The sequence below is a fragment of the Macadamia integrifolia genome, chromosome 11, assembly GCF_013358625.1.
Source record: "Macadamia integrifolia cultivar HAES 741 chromosome 11, SCU_Mint_v3, whole genome shotgun sequence".
Lineage (NCBI taxonomy): Eukaryota > Viridiplantae > Streptophyta > Magnoliopsida > Proteales > Proteaceae > Macadamia > Macadamia integrifolia.
Window position 1 is genome coordinate 9,808,674 of NC_056567.1, and position 20,887 is coordinate 9,829,560.

General features: G+C 38.3%; 1 protein-coding gene and 1 long non-coding RNA gene across 3 annotated transcripts in view; both read right to left on the reverse strand.

Annotated features, from left to right (window-relative positions):
- Positions 1-2,351: 2,351 nt before the first annotated feature.
- Positions 2,352-20,887, reverse strand: part of LOC122094187 (exportin-7-like) — a 29,403-nt gene continuing 10,867 nt past the window's right edge. Inside the window, exons 5-8 of one of the 2 annotated variants that reach the window (XM_042664914.1) lie at positions 18,326-18,391; positions 3,068-3,185; positions 2,792-2,901; positions 2,352-2,678 (exon numbers count right to left, since the gene is read on the reverse strand). In XM_042664914.1, the coding sequence (XP_042520848.1) occupies positions 2,403-2,678; positions 2,792-2,901; positions 3,068-3,185; positions 18,326-18,391 (570 nt within the window). In that variant the 3' untranslated portion in view covers positions 2,352-2,402. The remainder of the gene's footprint in view (positions 2,679-2,791; positions 2,902-3,067; positions 3,186-18,325; positions 18,392-20,887) is intronic. The other variant, XM_042664915.1, reaches the window with a different exon arrangement.
- Positions 9,141-18,313, reverse strand: LOC122094189. The gene is made up of 2 exons (XR_006144685.1): positions 10,812-18,313; positions 9,141-10,718 (listed from the first exon to the last, which is right to left on the reverse strand). It is a non-coding gene; the product is annotated as an uncharacterized LOC122094189 (long non-coding RNA).

Sequence of the window (20,887 nt, forward strand, 5' to 3'; positions counted from 1 at the left end):
AAGATGGAATCATTTACTTGTAGATGATTGCAGCAACAGTAGATTCTTGACTAATTGAGAGGAGAAGAAGATAAGCAAAGGAAGAGGACTCTCAGGCTTACACCGAAAAGAGTCAATTGGATGAAACACAAGACAACTCTTAATGGAGAAGACAATAGCAGCAGCCATTAATTTGTTTTTCAAAATTGTTGGAGCTTTAGGAGCCTCCTCTTCTTTATTTATAATGTTGATAAGGGAGGGAATTACAAAATAAAAAGTTCTAAAAAAGGAAACCAAATATTCTCTTAATACAACAGTTTCCAAGAACTAAAAAAATAAACTTTCAAAAAGGAAACTAACAACTAATAACTTGACTCAACTAATAACTTGACTACTAAGAAAACAAATATAACTTAAATTGAACCCAACTAAAAATGAAACTAATCAGTAATTCCCGTATGCAAGCTTAATACCCCCAGTTTAGGCCTATAAAAGTGGCCTATTACACTGTAAACACATGGGATCAAAGGCCCAACATGTATGGAACAGAACCCTAGGCTTATTCCTAATGAAACGAGTGTATTTCGGTAATAAATCTGCATCATTGATACTGAGTCATATCGTGTTCCAGCATGCTCCACTTCTCTATCTTATTGATCTCTCTTCTCTCCTCTCTTCCCTTGTTCTCCTTACTTGATCCTCATATTCTAGATCAAGTTTTGTCTTGCCAATCATCCATCAATCGGTCCAAGAGCATCAAACAACAACTCAGCCCTTTCCCAACTAAATGGGGTTGGCTACATGGTCGAGCAATTAATGTTGCCTGATTTCCATTGATGGTCCTTGAAATGTAATCTTTATATTTGGTTGTATTGCAATACAACAGGGTGAGCAGTACAGTGTTAGTTTCAAATTATAAGTCCTAATTTTTTAAAATTATTTCAAATACCATTACTTATAGTGGGGCCATGCTAGAAGTATAGTCGTACAAGGGTTTGTCTTAAGCTCATCTAATCTGTCTATGCTTGTTAACCAGATGTATGGGAACATAAGGAACAGTTTTATAGACAGTTGTCCAATCATAGTCATAAGGATATTTTTTCTCCTCCAATATTTACATAAGGATGTAATAACCCATGATCTTCTGATTCGTTGTTCGATAATGGAAAGTTTAAATTGTTTGATTTGTCTCATACAAATCTCTCCTTGATCGGCATCTCCCTTCTGATGATCAATTACTTCTCTTTCTTCTAAATTGTTCTTCATATCTTCACCCTTACAGGATCTGCTTTCCACATTTTGTTAGATTCAGATGCAGTTTAGACGGTCATGTCATTCTCTGTCCCTCTTTCATATGTTACTTTACCAGACAATATTTTCTGCTTCTTTCCAACTTCTCTGTCAACTCATCATTTTACTATATTTTCAGAATCTGCTTTCCATTACCCTTTCAGTTCTACTTTCTACTTTTCTTAATTTTATATCTGACTAAATCTAGGTCTTGAATTTGAATCCTCAGTCAATTTCAGATCCCTTTCAAGCATCATCTCTCACTCTCTCTCTATCTCTAGCTCTAAACTAAGTTTCTCTTAGCTTCAGCTTAACTGTTCTACTCTTAGGGCCTATGGTCTCAGGCTTCTTGATCCTCCGCCATCAAATTTCCTACAACCCAACATTGATTCCTAAGTCTCCAAAATGAACTATATTCTATGCAGCATCTGTCTGACTGTTCACCCTCATACAGAAAAATCAAGAGTAGGATTGCATTTCCTCTAGTCATCAGAATCAAGTTTCTCTTATGCATAGAGAGCAGAAGCCACCAAAAATTCTAATCTAACAACATAACTGCTTTCTCCTTCTTCCTTTATGTTCCATTATTATTTGTGCAACCTATTTTTTTTATTTTTGTACCAGAAAAATAAACTTATATACAAATTATAATAAAAAATTAAAAATAAATAAATAAAACTGTAAAAGATCCCCCTCCCATACACTGCAGTAGCAGGAGCCTCGTACACTGGTTTGCTCTTTTTTCTTTTTTCTTTTTAAAAAAGATGCAAGGGATGGGAAGGAAAACAACTCAAGTCCTTCATTTTCCCCTGAAATGCTGAAGTATTTTCTTCAATCAACCTCATTGTGTCATCATTGAGTAAATCTTTCAAGCTAGTTATTCTAGTTTTCATTTCATGCTACTTTTGCAGAAACTCATCATACAGAGATGAGAAAGAATGAGCCATCATTTGAAAGAAATCAAGGGCAACCCTCCAGATCAGGTATAGAACTTAAACTACCCCAAACCCAGAAATTAGCATTCTCAAAACCGTATTTGACCCAAAACCTAAGATTTTAACACAACCAACCAATTGGGGAGCAGCAGAGCTGGTCACTCATTTAATCCATCCCATTATCATTCCTCATCCACATTATCCGTCATATAAAGCAAGCATTTTCTTATTACATATAATCACAATTGAAGGAAAAAATAACCTGCTGACGCTGACTATACTAAATGAGATAGTTTTGTAAAAAAGAATAAATACATGTGGCAATTGGATCCAACACACATTTATTGTACAAGAGATTATAAGAACAAATATTCTAACCTCCTTTGAGAGTGGGGGCTTAGTGATTGCATAGTAATCAAAAAAGATCTGCAATGTCGATGGATCCTCTATGACTGGCCTCCAAGCAGAGGGGATCTATCAGGAAACCCACAAGGAAAATATATTTTAATTTCCAATTGTATGAAGGAATTCATGCTGTACCATATTAAATATTAAAAACATCAAACAAGAGAAATGCTAATGTGTACCTGAACGGTACCAAACTCTTCAGAACTTTCATCCAAAGATGTACCAACAAAATCATAAGACAAGCACTTAAGCGAAAGTGAAAGTGCAAGTTCCTGCAACCTGCTTGAGACTGCAACAGGAGAAGGATAAATAGAAGAAAACAGAAAAAATTTAGAGCCATGAAAATTTAAACAAAAACAAAGAGGGCGACGAATAAGAAATTAGCCAAAAAAATAAATGAATGAATTAACTAGAACAACCACCACCTAAAACACAAGTAAAAGTTATTAAGTTACCATCATTCTTGAGATGGCATAGTGACGTAAGCGATATCTGGAAAATTTGAAAGAGGGACTGATCCCTAAAAGAGCAGGCAACTCTTCGGTGATGCGTCAAGGAAAATCCTGAATTAGGCTGAATAGTTCAAAAAGACAAGCACTAATCAGAGGATTTCTCCCTTTTCTTTTTTTTCTTTTTTTTCTTAGTAAGAATAATCAGAAAGGATGTTGAACAGCAAAAGAATAAATAATCAAAGTTCAACTTATGTGATTAACAGAGGTTCAGATAACAGCAAAAAATATGCATAAGTTCCTTTGAGCTTCACCATATATCCCTTAAAGTTCCTAGAAACAAAATCTTGGGGAAAGCAATACCACTTGCCATCAGAAAATGTGGAGGGAGGGAAATACAAGGCAAAGCAAGAGCCATTGGATTGCATGTAGGATTCAAATGGTTCACCAGAAAATATATTCCAAAGCCAGGTGGAAATTGAGCTGATGGAAGAAAAAAATTTATTTTTATATAGATAACATTAGAATCAATTTTATTGATAAAGATAATAGATTCACCACACCAAAGACATGTCAATCCAATGACATGAAGGACAAATACAACCAAAATCAGAAACAAAAAGAATAACAATGACACATATTTTAGTCTGTCAATGGAATAAAAACCCAAAAACTCCCTGTGAGGCTACTGACACCTAGCTTAGACAACTGGTCTGCCACCTCATTGGCAGATCTGGGAATCCACATGGGAAGCAGTCAGGGTTTTAAAAACAGAAATTGGTCCCTGCCAATTCGATTCAGATCAGTTCGGTAATGGCTGGAATCAGTTCCAAGAACCCCAGATATGGCTATTTGAACTGAAAACCCACCGAATCAGGGGAATCTTGGCAGAAATATTCCGATTCAGAACGGCAGAAATTGGGATCAATCACGACTGATTCTGAGGCGAATCCACCAATTACCAATCTGATTCACCGATTTTTGAAACCCCGGAAGCCATAGATCTGATATATAGAGAGCAAACCTCCAGGAACCTCTGAATCTGACCTCTTCCAAGAATATAGAGTTTATCCAAATTACCCACAACTATAATATCATGGATACCTTCTCTCAAAGCATATTCCAAACCCATGAAAAATGCTGGGTCCTTACAGAGTTCCCTTCCCTTATCGGTGTTGAATAGGCTCACCAGACTAATCCTTCGCTTGATTTGACCACGGTCCAAAATGTCGAATTTTTGGCAACCTATTTCAGTTTTGACATTAGTCGAAATGATACGAAATGTGAATGGAGGAGTTTTTTTTTCTTTTTTAACCAAAATGGACCATATTTGGTTACGTTTCAGCGCCATTTCAGTGGTATATCTCGGTTTCGACAAGGCCGAAATTCCAGTTGAAACTGAAATCTTGTACTTGGATTTGGCCACTCGAACGAGATTAACCATCAAATTAAGTCCAGTCCCAAAGTGGGACTCCAAAATTCAAACCACGCTCTCTCTCTCTCTCAAGAATGAAGTCTTAATGATATTGTCCCAGTCACCAAAGAGAAAAGACAAGGGAACATTATTGAAAAAATATCAGACATCCCAGCCACCTTCCTCTTCACTTTCTCAAGTATTCCTTTCCCATAGAAAAACCAAAGGCTACGAACAGCTTGCCAAAACCACATTAACCCCACCGCATATTCAGGTAAAGTCCGATTCAGGCTAACAAATCAGAAATTAACACCATACCCTTTGGCAAGGGTGCAATCAAGAAAAAAGATGGTCAACAAATTCCCGGCCTCCATACACATAAAAATGAAAGGAGAGAACCAGCATATCCACCTCCCTCCTCAATTAGTAAGTGCCCATATTTTGTTTTTCTTTTTTTATAAGTTCCATTCCTAATGCCTTGCATTTGAAAGGAATATAGGGTTTCCGTAGTACTTTACAAAGAAAAGGAGCACTTGGATGCTCTGGATCAACGAGGTTGAGAAAATTATAAAAACCACCAATCAAGATTTTGTCAAGAAAAAATCATTAGAATGTAAAACAAGTAGTGCCCATAGATTATCAACAAGTGTTTTCGTTTTTTTTCTATTTTTTCTTTGGTCTACGGGGGCTCAATTGAGGAGTCTTTGTCAATAGTCTGGCCCACAAGTAGTATAAAATACAAATAGTTAATATAGTTCTTTAATTGGTTGGGACTAAAATCCCTAATCCTAATTATGAATTCAGATGAACCAGTTTAAATTCTGCAATTGTACATGGCAAAATTTCATACCTGTTGGCTGAACTGTTCAATAGCAGCCCTAGGTGCAGAAGCCCTCTTCCTTTCTTTCTTCTTCCCTTCTCTCCTTCTCTTTTCTTCTTCCCTAGGGACAACAATGTCTGATACCAACGGAGGAAGTGAAATAGCTAGCCTGAACTTCTCTAAAGCGAATACAACAACTAGGAATTCCTTCTCAGTGGTAGTGTAATTAAGTTGTGCATCGTTGAGAATCCTACTTGCATAATAAATCACTGTGGGCAATTTATTGAGTCTTTGCCCCAAAACGGATCAAACCAAGTGACTCGTGAGTATTTATAATATTACTGAACTAAACAGTTGACTTCTCAACATGTTCACCCAATCTCTATACAGAAGAATTTTAGTCTGCCTTAATTTTTTTATTATTTGAGTTTCCATCACACTATTTAATGCAGATAAGTCACTTAAAGGGCTTATTTTCTTGAAAATAAGCTTTGGGATGGGTTATGCATGAGTTGGGCCTTTGATCCCATGAGTGTTTTTTGTCATAGGCTACTTTAATATGCCTAAAATATGGGCAGAAAAAAGGAAAATGATATTTAATTCATTAGTTTAGTTAAGAATCCTGCTTTGAGTAAGTTTCGTTCGTTATTTAGTTTTCTAGTCGGTTTATGTTACCTAATTAGTTAAGGATTGGATTAGGCTTTTCTCTTTTAAGTGTTTGTGTCTGTTTTTTAGTTTTCTATGTAAGTTTGTAAGAGGCCACAACCTGGTACACAAATTTGATTAATGAGATTTTGGCTTGAGCCTTTATTTTTTTCTGCTGAGAAAGTATGCATTCTGTGAGATTCAGTTAAGGGTGGGAAATCCATGGAGGGCAGTGAGACTCTGTCCCTTGTTGGTGGGAAACCATAGTTATCATTCTTCTCTCTAGTTCTGGTTAAGGTACTGTTATATTGTTTCCTGCAATTCCGATTCTTCTGTTCACTCACCAATAGATTGCTGAATTGGAGGTGAGTTTATAATTTTATTGTAGTTCTGTTTTCTGCAATCATCCATTAAATAACTGCTTTCAAAGTCAGTTTTCGATTTCTGATTTTTCTGTTTCAATCAAACAATCCTACTCATACTAGAAGTCTAGAAGTGTTTGGTTTGGGAGGTTCCATAAGGCTGATTTCGAATTTGATTACAGAAAACTGAAATTAAGAATTTTCTCTATCATCTCCTGTTTTCAATTTCAGTTCTACCAAGTCACTGATACAGTCCTAGTCCACATAGGATTGCTTATAGGCTGTCAAATTGCTCAAATCGACACTTGTTATTGTTGATCTGATTCTGCTGAATTTAATAATGTAACTTCACTTTAGCATTGCGATTAACCTTGGGAAGTGAGTTTTCCTTGTCTATTTGTGTCCACCACCCCATCGCCTTCCAAATTCCCACCAATATGGTGGGACTCTAGCACGGTACATAGGGTGGGAAACATTCTCTCTCTCTCGGTCAATCCACCAACTGCCAAGGAAGAAAAGTCCAATGTGTGCAAACAAACCGCCTCAACACTGAAAAAACAGATGCACTTGCAGAATAAATACCAAATTAGATAGTTCCAGAACAACCACAAAAAGAGCAACCCAGTGCACAAGGCTCCCGCTACTGCAGAGTCTGGAAGGGGCAAATGTACACAGCCTTAACCCCTCTGCTCCTCAAGAGAGACTGTTTTCAAGTTTCGAACTTGTGACCAACATGTTGCAATAGTGCAGCTTAACCGTTGCGCCACAGGCTAGCCCACAAAAATATTTCAGAATGACTAACAGCATAAAAATATTTCAACCCCCAAGACGTCTGGGGAGGATAGAATCACTATCGCCCAGGGTCGCAATGATGGAGGGCCGGTAGGGGTAAGGAAGAAATCCCTGAGAGGGATCTCAGAATTGTAGGGGAGAGGGAGAAATCGCACTAAGAAAGGAGGGGAAAGAATCACACACACGCCCGCAGGCTCTTAAATACTCAAACTCAATTCATCTTTTCAATCTGTCTAATAACTTGGATTACATGCCCTTATATAATAATTGAAAATTAAAACTTGCCTAGTAAAATCTAAAACTAAAATTAGCAACTTCAAATTTGCTTTCTAAATTCTAACTAATGAAATTAGAAACAAATAAAATTTAAATTGGTAACTCCCTAATTGACTAAGAACTATCCAAAAATAAAAGATTACATATCATCCCAAATTAAATAACTCAATTCTTCCTAAATAAAGTAACTCCTAAAATATCCTATTGATTTCAAAAATCTAATCGGACCCGACTCGTCTCGGTCGAGATTGCCCGATGGGTCAACCCAGTTCAGCCTCGATTCTGCATCACGCAAGGTACCAACTAGAACACCAGCTTCTCCATCCAATTCTGCATTTCAAGGGGTGCAGTGCGGGTGGCGCCCAACCTTACTCCAGCAAACTCCGTTACAACTTCTTGCCCTAGCGAACACAAAACAATTTCGGTTCCATGTCTTCTGACTTCATAGAGACGGTGTTGGTGCCGCCTACAATAGGGTCATCCCTCAATAGTAGAGGGTGGGGGTTTGTGGTCTGAAATTTCCAGAGAGGCATCTTTGCACATTGAAAGAGAGAGGGTTGTGCATCAGAATATGAGAGCTCGTTGCCGCTGGAATAGAGGATTCACTTTCAGCTTTCAGGGAACTAAGCAAGAAGAATCTAAAAGCCTATAACTAGAAGAGAAGATCTACCATTGAGTGACCGTCAATTTCTCACCATAAGAGTCTTCTCAGAATAGAGAGAGGGATATGAACAAAAACTGGGTAAAACTAATCGTACAGATGACAAGTGCTGGTTAAAGCATAGGTAAAGCTCAATGTGAGCAGTAATATGTCAACACATCAGTCCCTGATGAGAATTCAGAAGTGTCATATACTGATACTAATCATGCTTCTTAATCTAATTTTAGTCAATCAGTTACTGTGTCTCGTGATAATTATCATCAGTTACTGAAACGAGTTCAGAAGCTTGAGAGTTAACACTCAGTCATCCACTTCATCCACTGCTACAATAGCCAATACAGGTACTACTGCTCTTCTCGCTTCTTCATCTCCTGCTACTTGAGTTATTGAATAAGGTGATTCCTCTCATATGACTGGAAAGTCGAATATATTATTCATGCGGATCCAGGTTCCAAAACACCTAAAAAAGAATATTTATTCCATCCATATCCTGAGTCCAATAGGAGGAATACTTGAAATGGTAATCCATTAAAAAAATATTGAGATTGGCTAGTAGATTCTAATCCAAGACCTATATCATTTCATGATGCCATGTTAAGTGCATGGTTAACCCAATAACGAAAGTTTCGTAAGGGGACTGGAGCTACCATGAAATAAAAGTAAGGAGTTTGCAAACAACAATCAGTGTAGAAGATTGATTGGTAAAGTTATTTATCTTACTGTGTCGTACCCAAAAAAAAAAAAATTATATATATATTACTGTGACTAGGCTTGACATACTATTTGCACTTGCACTCAAGGTTTAAGATCTCATTCTTGCCACCCATCTCACTAAAAAAAAAAAAAAGGAGATCTCACCGAGATCTTGTATGTTTTTGGCGTTCATCTCGGTGGGCATATGGCCTTTGTAGCCCCTAAAAGTGTGTATTTACCCTATTTTAGGCATTTTAAACACAATGGAAACATCAGTTTTTTTAAAAACAAACTCAAAATGGTACTTTGACTTTGTACCCTATGTAAATAGTCGGCGACTCTTCGAACCCTTCATCTAGCATGATATATTCATCAAACCACCTTCCACAATCATCATTCTGGCACAACATAATCAGTAGAATATAGTAGTCATCATTTCTAATTACTATTGAAGATTGATGAGTCACATACATTGAAAAATTGTAATGACATAACATGAGCGACATTAGCATAACAAATAACAACATCGTTGTATAAAGTATATATTAGTAATAACTAACATAGATATACTGATATAGCAGACAACTAGAAATTTAGACTCCATCCTAGAGACCAAGACTCTTAGTACTAAAATGAGTGTTGGGCCGTATCATCATAGCCTCCATATTGTTGATGCTGATGTCGATGTATGTTCTGCTCTGATTGAATCACAAAGAGTGGCCATGCCATAGTATGGCAGAAATAATACCCAAAGTCTGCCACAGCAGCCTTATAAACATCATCACCAACAAACTGGAATCCTTGGGTAGATATCTCTAAAACTAAATGAGCTGGAACGAGATACATAGTAGCTGGTTGGTGCTTAACGGATGGAAACCTGCACCGGCATGTATGATTGGGGCTCTGGAACCCCGAAGATGCTATCCACAAAACCTGGCCCAATGTGGGAGCGTGACTGACCCTCATACTCAATGGCAGAGGGGAAGGAGCTGGCATGCGGGTGTCCAAATTGGCCAAATTGACTATAATGACTATAGTCCGAACCGGTTATCCCTGTGCCATATATAGCTGACGGTGCATGCAATTGCTCCCCACAAATACCACTCTTCATGCTTAAGCCTCCTAGAGTGTCAGTTAAGCCCCTAATAGAGATGACCAGAGTCCACGCTATCCTGCTCCTCTCCACCAACTATGAATCGACGATATGAGCCTCTCTTGTAAGGTGCGGGGGAACGTGCGTGATGCGCCGTGGTCCATGTCTTGTGTGGCATGAGTGAACTGAGTCTCTCCTGTGAACCGCACCAGCTCTTGCTCCGGTTCAATGTAATGGTACCACTCGCACATCCCCCCATCACCACCATCATTACCATCACCATCACCATCATGGACTCCACTACTACCACCACCACCAAGTCCTGCACCACCATCATCATCATCACTGACCATGACCAAACAGTCTCAAACCCCACATCAACCCCAGTAGCTTGGGACTCGGAAGGCCTGGATACCTGTGAAAGCACACGGCCCTCTTCATACATATACTCATCCACGTCAGTACCCATCTGGCTAGCTACCACGGGGTCAGGCCTACTCCCAGGCCAATCCATAAGTGACTCACCTCTATCCTTCACCCATTGGTATAGGGGATCATCCTCCTCATCTGAGTCTTCTTGGAAAACATGAGCAAGTTCAATTACTTCACTGTTACCCTCCATGCCTTAACGTATGTGCTACATCTTCAATCTCATATTGTAATGCACAAACACTAACTGTTGTAGCTTTTCGTAACCCATTCGGTTCCAACTCTTGGTGTGGATCCAGCACTCACATCCAGATACAGAACAAGTTTAGGAGAGCACCTGGATTACTATCTTCCTCAAGTTAGGTGCATCTTTTCCATAGAGGACCCACCATTCACCAGGGGCAATACTTTGTCTTCCAGCCACTGCCGCTACCCAACCAAAACTCCTAGTAGCATCCCTGAATTCCTTTATCTATACATATTTCAAACATTGAATACAAATTAGTACACAATAGGGAATTCATTAAGACTTAGGAAACTATACATATTTCAAACATTAACCCACCTCAGTGTTGCATGTTGCATGTAGATCAGGTTTAGGGACCAACTTTGCCACCACAAGTTCCACTGCTTCTAACAATACATCATCCATTCCTAGATTGTAGTTATAGTGGAGCCTAGGATTGAGATAATACGCTGCAAAAATTCCATAAATAACTTGTTATTGAATGCAAAGTAACTTTAACTTGGACTATAGTTAAGTTTATAAACTCTCCAGCTTTATGCAATGGATGCATCAAATGTTTCCCCCATCTCTCCTTAATCATTTTTATCTAAGATTTTGCACATCTAAGAATGGATGCTCTCACCTTCTCATTCATCTTCTCCATTACAGCATACACATATGGCAAGGTAAGCTGCCTCTCTGAGTCTACCAATCTCAAGACAGTTACAACTGGGCCAAATATAAAAAGGACCTTCTTCACATCCTTCCAGAATTGTTCACTAGAGATGGTGGCCTGTGCTGCCCTACCACCTAGCGAACCCAATTCCCTCCATCCAAAAACCACTCCTCACTGGAAAATATGGATCTCAAACCAACCATCTTATCCTGAAAGCACTTCAAAGCAATGTAGTTGGTTGCAAATCGGGTAATGTCTGGTCTTACCAAATCTCCACCTCATTTTTCTCTCGACAAAGATAGAGAATATCCATGGTTCTAAACAAATGTCATCACTTGTCTTACCCGTTCGACCACACCTGATACCAAAGACTTCTTCCCCATGTCTTTAAGCATTAAGTCAATTTAGTGGGCTACATGGTGTCCAGAAAATGTGAATCCGTTTGCTCTTCCTATTCGTCAGTCTCTCCCCCGCTTTTTTTAAGTTGCTCCCATTGTCTAACACAATTTGAATAACATTCTCAGGCCCCACCTCTGTAACAACATCCTTTAATAACTTGCATAAGTACATTGCATGGCTTGCATCATTCTTCTCTATGGATGCATCAACAAACTTTAAAAAGAGAGTCTTCCCATCACAATACACCATGAAGTTGATGGACTGTCTAGTTGGTCTAGTCCAACCATCATACATCACAATAACTCCATATCGTTCCCACTGAGTCTTCAAGCCATTAATATACTCATCCAACTCCTTTTGATGAGGCAAATAAACATTCATCATCTCATCTCATCTCATAAAGAGTGGGCCCCTTTGTTCCTAGACCAGCCCTTCCAGCAGTGTCAATCATGGACTGGTAATATGTCCCGTATGCAGCACTAGCTGGGATGCTATTATAGAAAAATCTTTTTGACATAGCATCCTCAAGTTGTTTCCATGTACCCCATACTTGCTTCATAGTTCTTTGTCTTGTATTCCTATTGTCTATATATCAGAGGTCTTGCCTCAGGACCTCATCAGGCTCATCATGCTGTCTTGGGGGTGGTGATGAGGGTGTGGCAGCCCTCACACTCTAAGTTCTCCTATAAGGCACATCTACATTCCTCTACTTCTTATTCCTTCTTTCCTCTATGGGAGGAACATCTGTGCAACAGCAACTGCTCTAGAACCAAAGCCACCTACTCCTCTCTTCATCTTTACCTGTCTAACCTTTTCCATTTTATGAGAGATCCTGCTTGCTACCTTAACTTGTTGCAATTATCTCCACTCTGCCCTTGTCATACCTCGATCTAGCCTATATTCACTATCAGAATCAGAGTCATCAGAGTCAACATCCATTGTTGTTGGTTGCCTCTCTAAGACTGCCTCATCGAATTCTTGATCCAACCTTTGTTTCTCTGTCCTCTTTAAACTTCCACCGTGTAGGCTCCACTGCACTTGTTTTTGCACTTCATATGAAGCTTGGGGGCATTTGGCAACATCCTTGTACCCCCCAGCCAAATGTTGCTTCAACCTAGCAGCACCTCCAGAATTTATCATTTTCTTACAATACCTACACCTTGATTTTTTTTTTGTCATCTGACATTGGATCTCCATGTAACCATGCAATATCTCCACCTCCAATACTAGAAATTGTGCCCCAACTTCAACATTATTACATATGAGTCTACGTGCATGAATTAGTAACTATACAACATCAATACTATATTAAAGAATGCATTAAGAGCTATTCAATATCATATATCTATTATATATTAATCTCCTACTTTTTATCATTTTTTCTTAATTTTAAATCATATTTTTTATTAATAATAATATCATAGTTAATAATAAAGTATAGTATAGTGAATTTTCGTTTCAAAATACACTAACAATATTTACACTACATTAAAGTAATCTTCCATACAAAACAGAAATTTTTTTCATATTTTTTTATTTTTCTGTAATCATTATATACTATATATTTCAAAAAAAAAAAACATTAATTAATTTCTTGACTAGAAAAAAAAAAATAGACACCATGAGACTGTAGATCAGCCTTTGGTGAGCATCATATAAAAAAATTGAGTACCTAACATCATATATAAATCATATTTTTTTTCAATTTTATTTTTGCAAGAAAAGTATTTATTTAAACAGAAAATAAAAAAATTATTTTACAAACAAAAAAATATTTTTCTTCCATAAATCTATAGATCACACTTAGTAGCATCACATATAAAAAAAATCAATGGCCAAAAACAAGATTTGATGATGTTTCTATGAAAAATATGGGTTTGGGAAGAAATTTTACCTTAATAGGGTTCTTGAGAAGAAAAATCACCACCAAGGTTGAAAATCTTTGCATCAATGACTGTAACAAGGAAAATCTCCAAGAAGAAACACCTAATCAACAGCTTTATGGTGATTTTCTCCCAAAATATAGCTCCAAGAGTCGAAACCAGTGAGATCCAGGCGAAACCAGTGAGATCTCTCTTCATTTGGGTCGAAGCCTTGCTTTATATGCCTTGGTTGGGCCAAGTTTGGATCAAAACTAGACCGATACCGAGTCAAGTGGCAAATGTCTCACCTCGCCTATAGTTCATCTCGTTATTTTCAAAAAACGAGTTCTCGTCGAGATCTTGAACCATGGTTGCACTTCATTGAGAAACTCAAACAGGTTCACTAGGAGGCAGCATGTCGTATTTTGAGATGTATCAAGGGTGCTCCAAGAAAGGGCCTCATTTATAAACCTCATAACCATATTGATCATATTAGTTATTTTGAAGCCTACTAGGCATTTGCTGAAGGTGACACGAGGCCTACCACTAGTTACCATACGTTTGTTGGTGGTAATCTTGTAACTTGGAAGAGTAAGAAACAAATTATAGTGGCTAGGTCGAATGCTGAAGCTAAGCATAAAGCTGGTTCATACTGCAGCTGAATTAATGTGGTTAAGATCAGTTTTTTTGGAGAACCGTTTTCTGATCAGCAAGCCTATTGACATGTATTGTGATAGTCATTAATCAAACAACTATCTACATAGCTAGTAATACTACCTTCAATAAATGGACCAAGCATATTGAAGTTGATTGTCATTTTACGAGAGATGTCGTGACCAGGAAGTTGATCTCCATTCCGTTTGTCAATTCTACGAATCAACTTGGTGAGTTGTTTGCCAAAGCCTTATTCAACAATGTATTTCTTTAAGGTTGTTCCAAGCTGGGGCATGGGATTTATGCTCCAACTTGAGAGAGTGTTGAAGTTATATACCATAGGGTATATTTTGGTATTAATTGTAGTCACGGTTCGAGGTCTCAATGAGTCGAAACCATGTAAGATACACAAAATATACAAAATCTCCACCGAGATTTCGTCGGTACTATTTTTTGTGTCGTCGCCTCAATCAAAACCACCCACATGACCCTATATAAAAGCATCATCTCAATTAAATTAGGTTGAAATTTCGACCCAACATCGGTGAACTCAACTCCTCTTGCCCTGTTTTGAAGAACACACTCCAAATTTGATTTTTGCCGCTATTTTTGGGCAAATCATGCCAAAGGAGCTTGGAACAAGTGGATTGACAGACCAACAACAACATTTGGAGTAACTTTTCTGCCCAACGACACTTGAAGGTAACAAAAATTTCTAAAAAACTTTTTTTTTTTTTTTTTTTTTTTTTTTGCAAAATAAATGATGAAACATACTTGGCTGATGGGATTAAAGTTTTTATATGTTAAACAATGTTGCCCGATCCATGACGTGATAAGAGTTCGTTTGCATTTTCTGTTTTCTAATTATTTTTTATTTTTCTGGAAAAAAAAATAGAGTTAATAGTCATTATTTGGTTCTCATTTTTATGTATGTTCGACACTGTTGGTCAACCTACAGGTCTCATGGAGTCACTTTTTTTCAGTTAGGAAACTATTTATTTTCATTTCTGAAATTTAAAATTATTTTAAAAAGTAAAGGAAAATCCAAAAGGGGGGGTGAATTTGTTTTGGTTTAAAAATTGTTTAAAATTAATGAAAGCATTGTTACTGTATTTCAACTTGAAAATGATGACTTTTATTTCGTTCCATTATAATATTTTATTAACTATGGTATTATTCTTTTATTTTTAACATAAAAATATTTTTAATTATGAAAACAATACAAGTGTTGGGGAAAAAATAGGAAATACCTATATTGTTGTTTTAGAACTTTGAAATGATGTTGAATAGTTAATAATACATGCAATGTTTTATGTAACAATGAAAAAAGGTTTAATATTGCTACATAATGGCTGAAGGTGGAGGTGAGTGATGTAGCAATTTTTTTTTATGAAGAAATAAATTCATTACCAAGAAGTAGAAGAATATACAAGGGTGAATTGGGGCCGGGGGGGGGGAGGGCCAACTTGCCCGATGAAGCAAAACAGAACAAACAAACAAACAAGCCTTGGCACAACACCGCAAGAGGCCCGAACAAAACTAAACCAGTCTATGGAGGAGGGGTGGGGAAAATGATAGAAGACGGGAGGCCCCAGGAGACAACAATGAGCTTGTTCCTTGGGGTGTTTTGGACGGTACGATGATGGAGGGATCTCATATTGGAGGTGATATCAAAGAAGATGGCTTTCCAAATCATGTCGAATGATCGAGAGTAGGAAGTCCATTTACAAAGATTTCTCTCCATCCAAATATGGTTGATGGTGACACAGAAAGCAAGCTTCCCTATAGTATCACAAATAGATGCACCGGCAAAGGTCATGTCGATCCAGATCCATTCTTTAGCAAAAGGGAGGATGATTCTTCTAGAAGGCCAGCACTTAAGGAGCACTCTCTTCCAAACATAGGTGGAAAAGGGATAGGGAAAGAATAGGTGATTGACATCCTCATTTCCATTCCAACATAGACAGAAAGAAGGGGGAGCAGGAATGTGTCAGTAAATGAGGAAAGATTGCGTAGGAAGGCAGTTGGAGATTGCACGCCAGGTCGTAAAGTTGTAGCAGGGGATGTGGCCTTTGAACCAAATGATGTTCCACCAAGGGGCTAGAAGCCCTTTGGATCTAATAAAGTCCTAAGCAGAGGCAGAAGTGAAGGATCCAGTGGCAAATGGGATCCAGATAATCTTGTCCTCTCTGCCCCTGTGACCCAGGGGGAGGGGAGGGAGAGAGGACCACAGATCCAGGAGGGGGGAGGAGAGGAAGGGGAGACCATCCATTATCAGAGATGATGGAAGCAACAGTGGCAGATCGGCCTAGACCAGAGGAGTAGATATACCTCGGCACCATTGCCAATACAGGAGGAGATGGCCTTCAAAGCCAGAGGTTGAGATATAGCATGGTTGCACGGAGAGCCAATAGGAAATGACAAGAAAAAGTTAAGATGTAGGTTTGTAGGAAAATGCAAAATTTTTAGAGGGGCCACTATATTGAAGCAACATTTTGCTAGTGGGCAAGTGATGGGGAAAAATGCACCAAAGTTTCTTATTAGGTGCAACAGGCCATGTCTAAACACTTCAAAGGGAGGAAGACTAAAGAAGGCAGAAGAAGAGTATGAAGAGGCGGGCTTAGAGAGACAACCATGAACAACAGGGGCTGCTTCTAATGACTCTAACAATGATTACAAGCTTGATGATTATGAAATGCAAGCAAAGTGGAGACAGTACCAACAAGCTAGGGAGGCTCTCACATCAGATGGAGAGGGTTAGGCAGGTAGAGATGGGGAAAGGAGCACATGGCTTTGGCTCTAGAGTAGCTGCGTCAGATGCACGGCCCGCAGGAGAAAGGAAGAAGCAAATGCAAGGGGATTTACCTTTCAGGAGAACCCAGAGTGAGGGCAGCCGCACCCCCAGCCCAACATGATTATCCCATTAAGGTTCTTCAATAAGATCCTCTCGCGTACAGGCAGCGGAATATTAGACAAAGAACCATAAAGCAAGTCTAGGGTGTTTTAGAGAGACAAACTTGGTGATGCAATGTCCACGTTCTTATTCTATAACAACATCCCAGCTACTGTTGCTCAAGGGACATATTACAAAGTCATGATTGGCAGTGCAAGGAGGGCTGGCCCAAGAATGAAGGAGCCCAGTCCAGATGGGTATGGATTGCCCCACGGATGCGTAAATGCATCAAACCTAGGGTCCAAAGTTAAAGTACCATTTTATATTTGATTTTTAAATACAATATTTTCACTGTGTTTAGAAGGCCTAAAATAGGCTGGTTGACAAGTTTCAAAACCTAACTTGGTCATAGGGCCACTAAACCATGATTGAAGTGTTTCCTGTATTTTAGGGGTATATGAGTAATTACTCATATGCTGAGGAGTTTATTGTAATCAACCATCATATTTATGTTATAAATATAAACCTTGTGACCCATTAGGGTATCCTAACACCCTAACCGATCAGCTTCTCTTCTTCCTTCTTCCTTCTTCCTTCTTCCTTCTTCCTTCTTCCTTCTTCCTTCTCATTATTCCTCTTCTTCTTCTCTAGATCTACACAGGTACTTGTTGGTGCCATTGACTTTCTCACATGAATAATACCCTTTAGTTAACAAAACACAGCAAGCCAATTCGAAACAGTCCAAACCAGAAATTGATATCAAGCACAAAACATAGATAAAAAACCAATAAATTACAATGCAATGTTTGAGTGTTGGAGTCCAAACAGGATGGCATTTCCACCCCAGAACCATCTAGTTATAAGGATTAAAATCGCCATCAGATCAGTGGAAGCCTTACCTATGGAACCTTTCCACTGCCATCTAACCATGAGAATAAAATTTTAACCTAATCAATGGGTGATTACACCCTAAAGAAATTAGGAATGCTAAACCCGAGCATCATAGATTGCTTCCCATCAATATCTAATTTCCCCCCATCTCTTAAATAAAACTCTAAATACCCAGGACCAGGAGAACAAACTCCGACAACCCAAACACAGAATTTATCAGAAACCCATTTGCCAACCCTCATGTACATATTACTAGCTGACCTAAACGTATTGGAAGTAACTGAGCACAAGAAACAGCAGTTAAACATTGTGGTAGACAAAGCTGGTTTGCAACTGTATATACCTAGCTAGCAGCATGCATCAAAAATTACACTTCAGATGGACCTTGATCTTGGTTACAATTGTTAGAGCAGATACAATAGCTTAGAACTTTAGATCGCAATTATTCTCTAGAACAATGCCAACTAAAAAGGCAAACCTGATTCATCTCAGACACAAGCTGATTCAGTATCTTCAGACCAATGGCATAGTGATCAGATGATACCTGATGAGAACATAAGAAGTTGGTCAGATAAACACATTTTTAATCATTGTGTACTAAAAGCCTGAAACTTTCCAAATGGAACAAGCACAAAAGTGCTTTGGGCAGGGGTGGAGCAGGGAAAAAGATGAGAACTTAATAATCATAGTAATAATATATAAAACACGATCAACAACAATACTAAGCAAAAAGTTCAAGAATATAATGTATGACAGAAAAACTAAAGGGTCCAAAATCATAGAACTATGTTCACTTTATTGTGATTTGTTTTGGAGCAGAAATTTGAACTTTGAATTTTGAGATACTCTGTCCAGATCCTTGACATGGCAAGGGAGTGTAAGTTAACGAGAATGACAAAACATCACCAATCCCTATTCCATTCAAATACACCATCCACTAATTAGGGCCCCTACTTGACATCAACAACCTTAACCTCCTCGCCATTCTCAAATCTTCAGTAAGCCCCATCTACAGATTTTGGATCAACTGTACAAGCCTTTTTCCCGCCTCAATGACTTCCCCCCCCCCCTGTCTCATCGACAGGTCCTTCTAACTGCAATCATCCATCTTCCCCGAACCTCTTGTAAATTGCATTCTCAAACCAAATTGAAGAAAACATAATCACCACTTCGTGTTAACACACATATTTAATCTTTTTCAATTTTATAGAAATTTTCTAAGAGAAACATCCTCTCTTTTTTTTCTCGAGGATAGTGACCCTTAGTTTAGGTTAATACTTACAAATAACCAATTACTCCCACTTCAAAATTCAGGCAATCTTTTTATCAACCATGGGGGAACAATGCAATTACACACCAAAGAGTAACTGTGATGCTTCATGGTTATGTGCTCCTCTTTTTTCCTTTTTTTTTATTTTCTTGGGTAAATTACAGCCGAGGTACCTACTGTTTTACAATATCTACATCTAGGACTCTAGGGTACCTGCACCTCACATTTGAAATATTATATTTGGGGTACCTGAATAAGGATACTGTTAGTTAACCATTTTTCTTATTCTTTTTTTTTTATATATATTTCCAACTTTACCCATGACAACCCATCCTCATGCAACGCCGCAGCAGGGAGGATGGGTCATCGGAGGGATTGCAATGGGGGTGATGGGGGCAGTGCATGGGAGATTGTTGTGCAACACTGCTAGCAGCGAAGGTCGGCAAAGCTTTCGTCGGGAGGGAAGCAGTGGTCTTGCGAAGGGATGGGAGGTCTAGGGGGACTTTGGCATCAATAAGCAGAGACCAAATCTGTAAGTTGGTTGATTCACACAGCAAGAGGAGTTCCTAATTCAGATAAGTCACTTAATGGGCTTATTTTATTGGAAATGAGCCTTGGGTTGGGTAACACAGGTGTTGGGCCTTTAATTCCATGGGTTTTCTTTGTAACAGACCACTTTAATGGACCTAAAATATAGATAGAAAGTAGAAAAACGAGATTTAATTCATTAGTTTAGTTAGACTTCTGTTTTGAGTTTATTTTCTTTGTTACTTCAGTTTTCTACTCAGTTTAGGTTTCCCAACTAGTTAAGGATTGGGTTAGGCCTTTCCTTTTTTGTGTTTGAGTCAGTTTTGAGTCTTCTATATAAGTTTGTAAGTGGCTACAGCATTGGACACGAATTTGTTTATGAAATTGCAGCTTTGTGCTCCTAAAATTCTAAAAAATAATTCTTCAACGACTGAGATAGATGTGGATGATAGGCCCAAGCTGAGGTAGCCATCCCACCCTTATTGATCCCATCTCAATCATTCTTTCTTATTTATTCTTTCATCATCTTCTTCATCCAGCAACAAGTAAGTATTGCTCTTCAAGTTTTCCTTGAATTTCTTCAAGTCTTCTAGAAGTTTGGATGTCACACGTTTTTTCAGATTAAGCAATTTAGCCATCTGATCAAATTCAAATTATGACCAAGCATTCAAGAACCTTAATTTGGAGATCGATTCAAATTTGGGCCCTTTCTGATGGCTTGATCTTGAGATATTTATAATATACCAATTCTGCCCTTCCCTTCTCAAGATCTGGAAAAGGTTACTGTTTTCTGTTCAAATAGTTACTGTTTTGCTTCCGTTTGTTGATTCAAGTTAATTATTGAAATCAGAGATTGTTTGCGTTTTATTACCCTAATTTCTGAACCCTAATTTTGGGCTAGGAATTACTATTTTGCCTCTCACAGTTATTTTATCGTTTTCCCTCCATAGTTGATGTCTTATTTCACTCATAGTCTTCATTATTTGCATTTGGACTATCCTTTGAGCATAGATCCTTATCAACTGGCTACTATTTTGATTTTTTCAAATATAGTACTACATTAGATCCAGGAAGTGATACTCCAGGGTTTCGGTCACCTATAGGTAGAGAACCCTCAACCAAAGTTTCAGTCCAAGCAGTTCAAGAGTGAGGGAGATCAATCCACTTTTTTGGTGCTGCAACTATCGCCAGAAATAGAGGTTCGACAAGCAAGAGAAAGAATGATAAGGAGGAGGAGGAGGA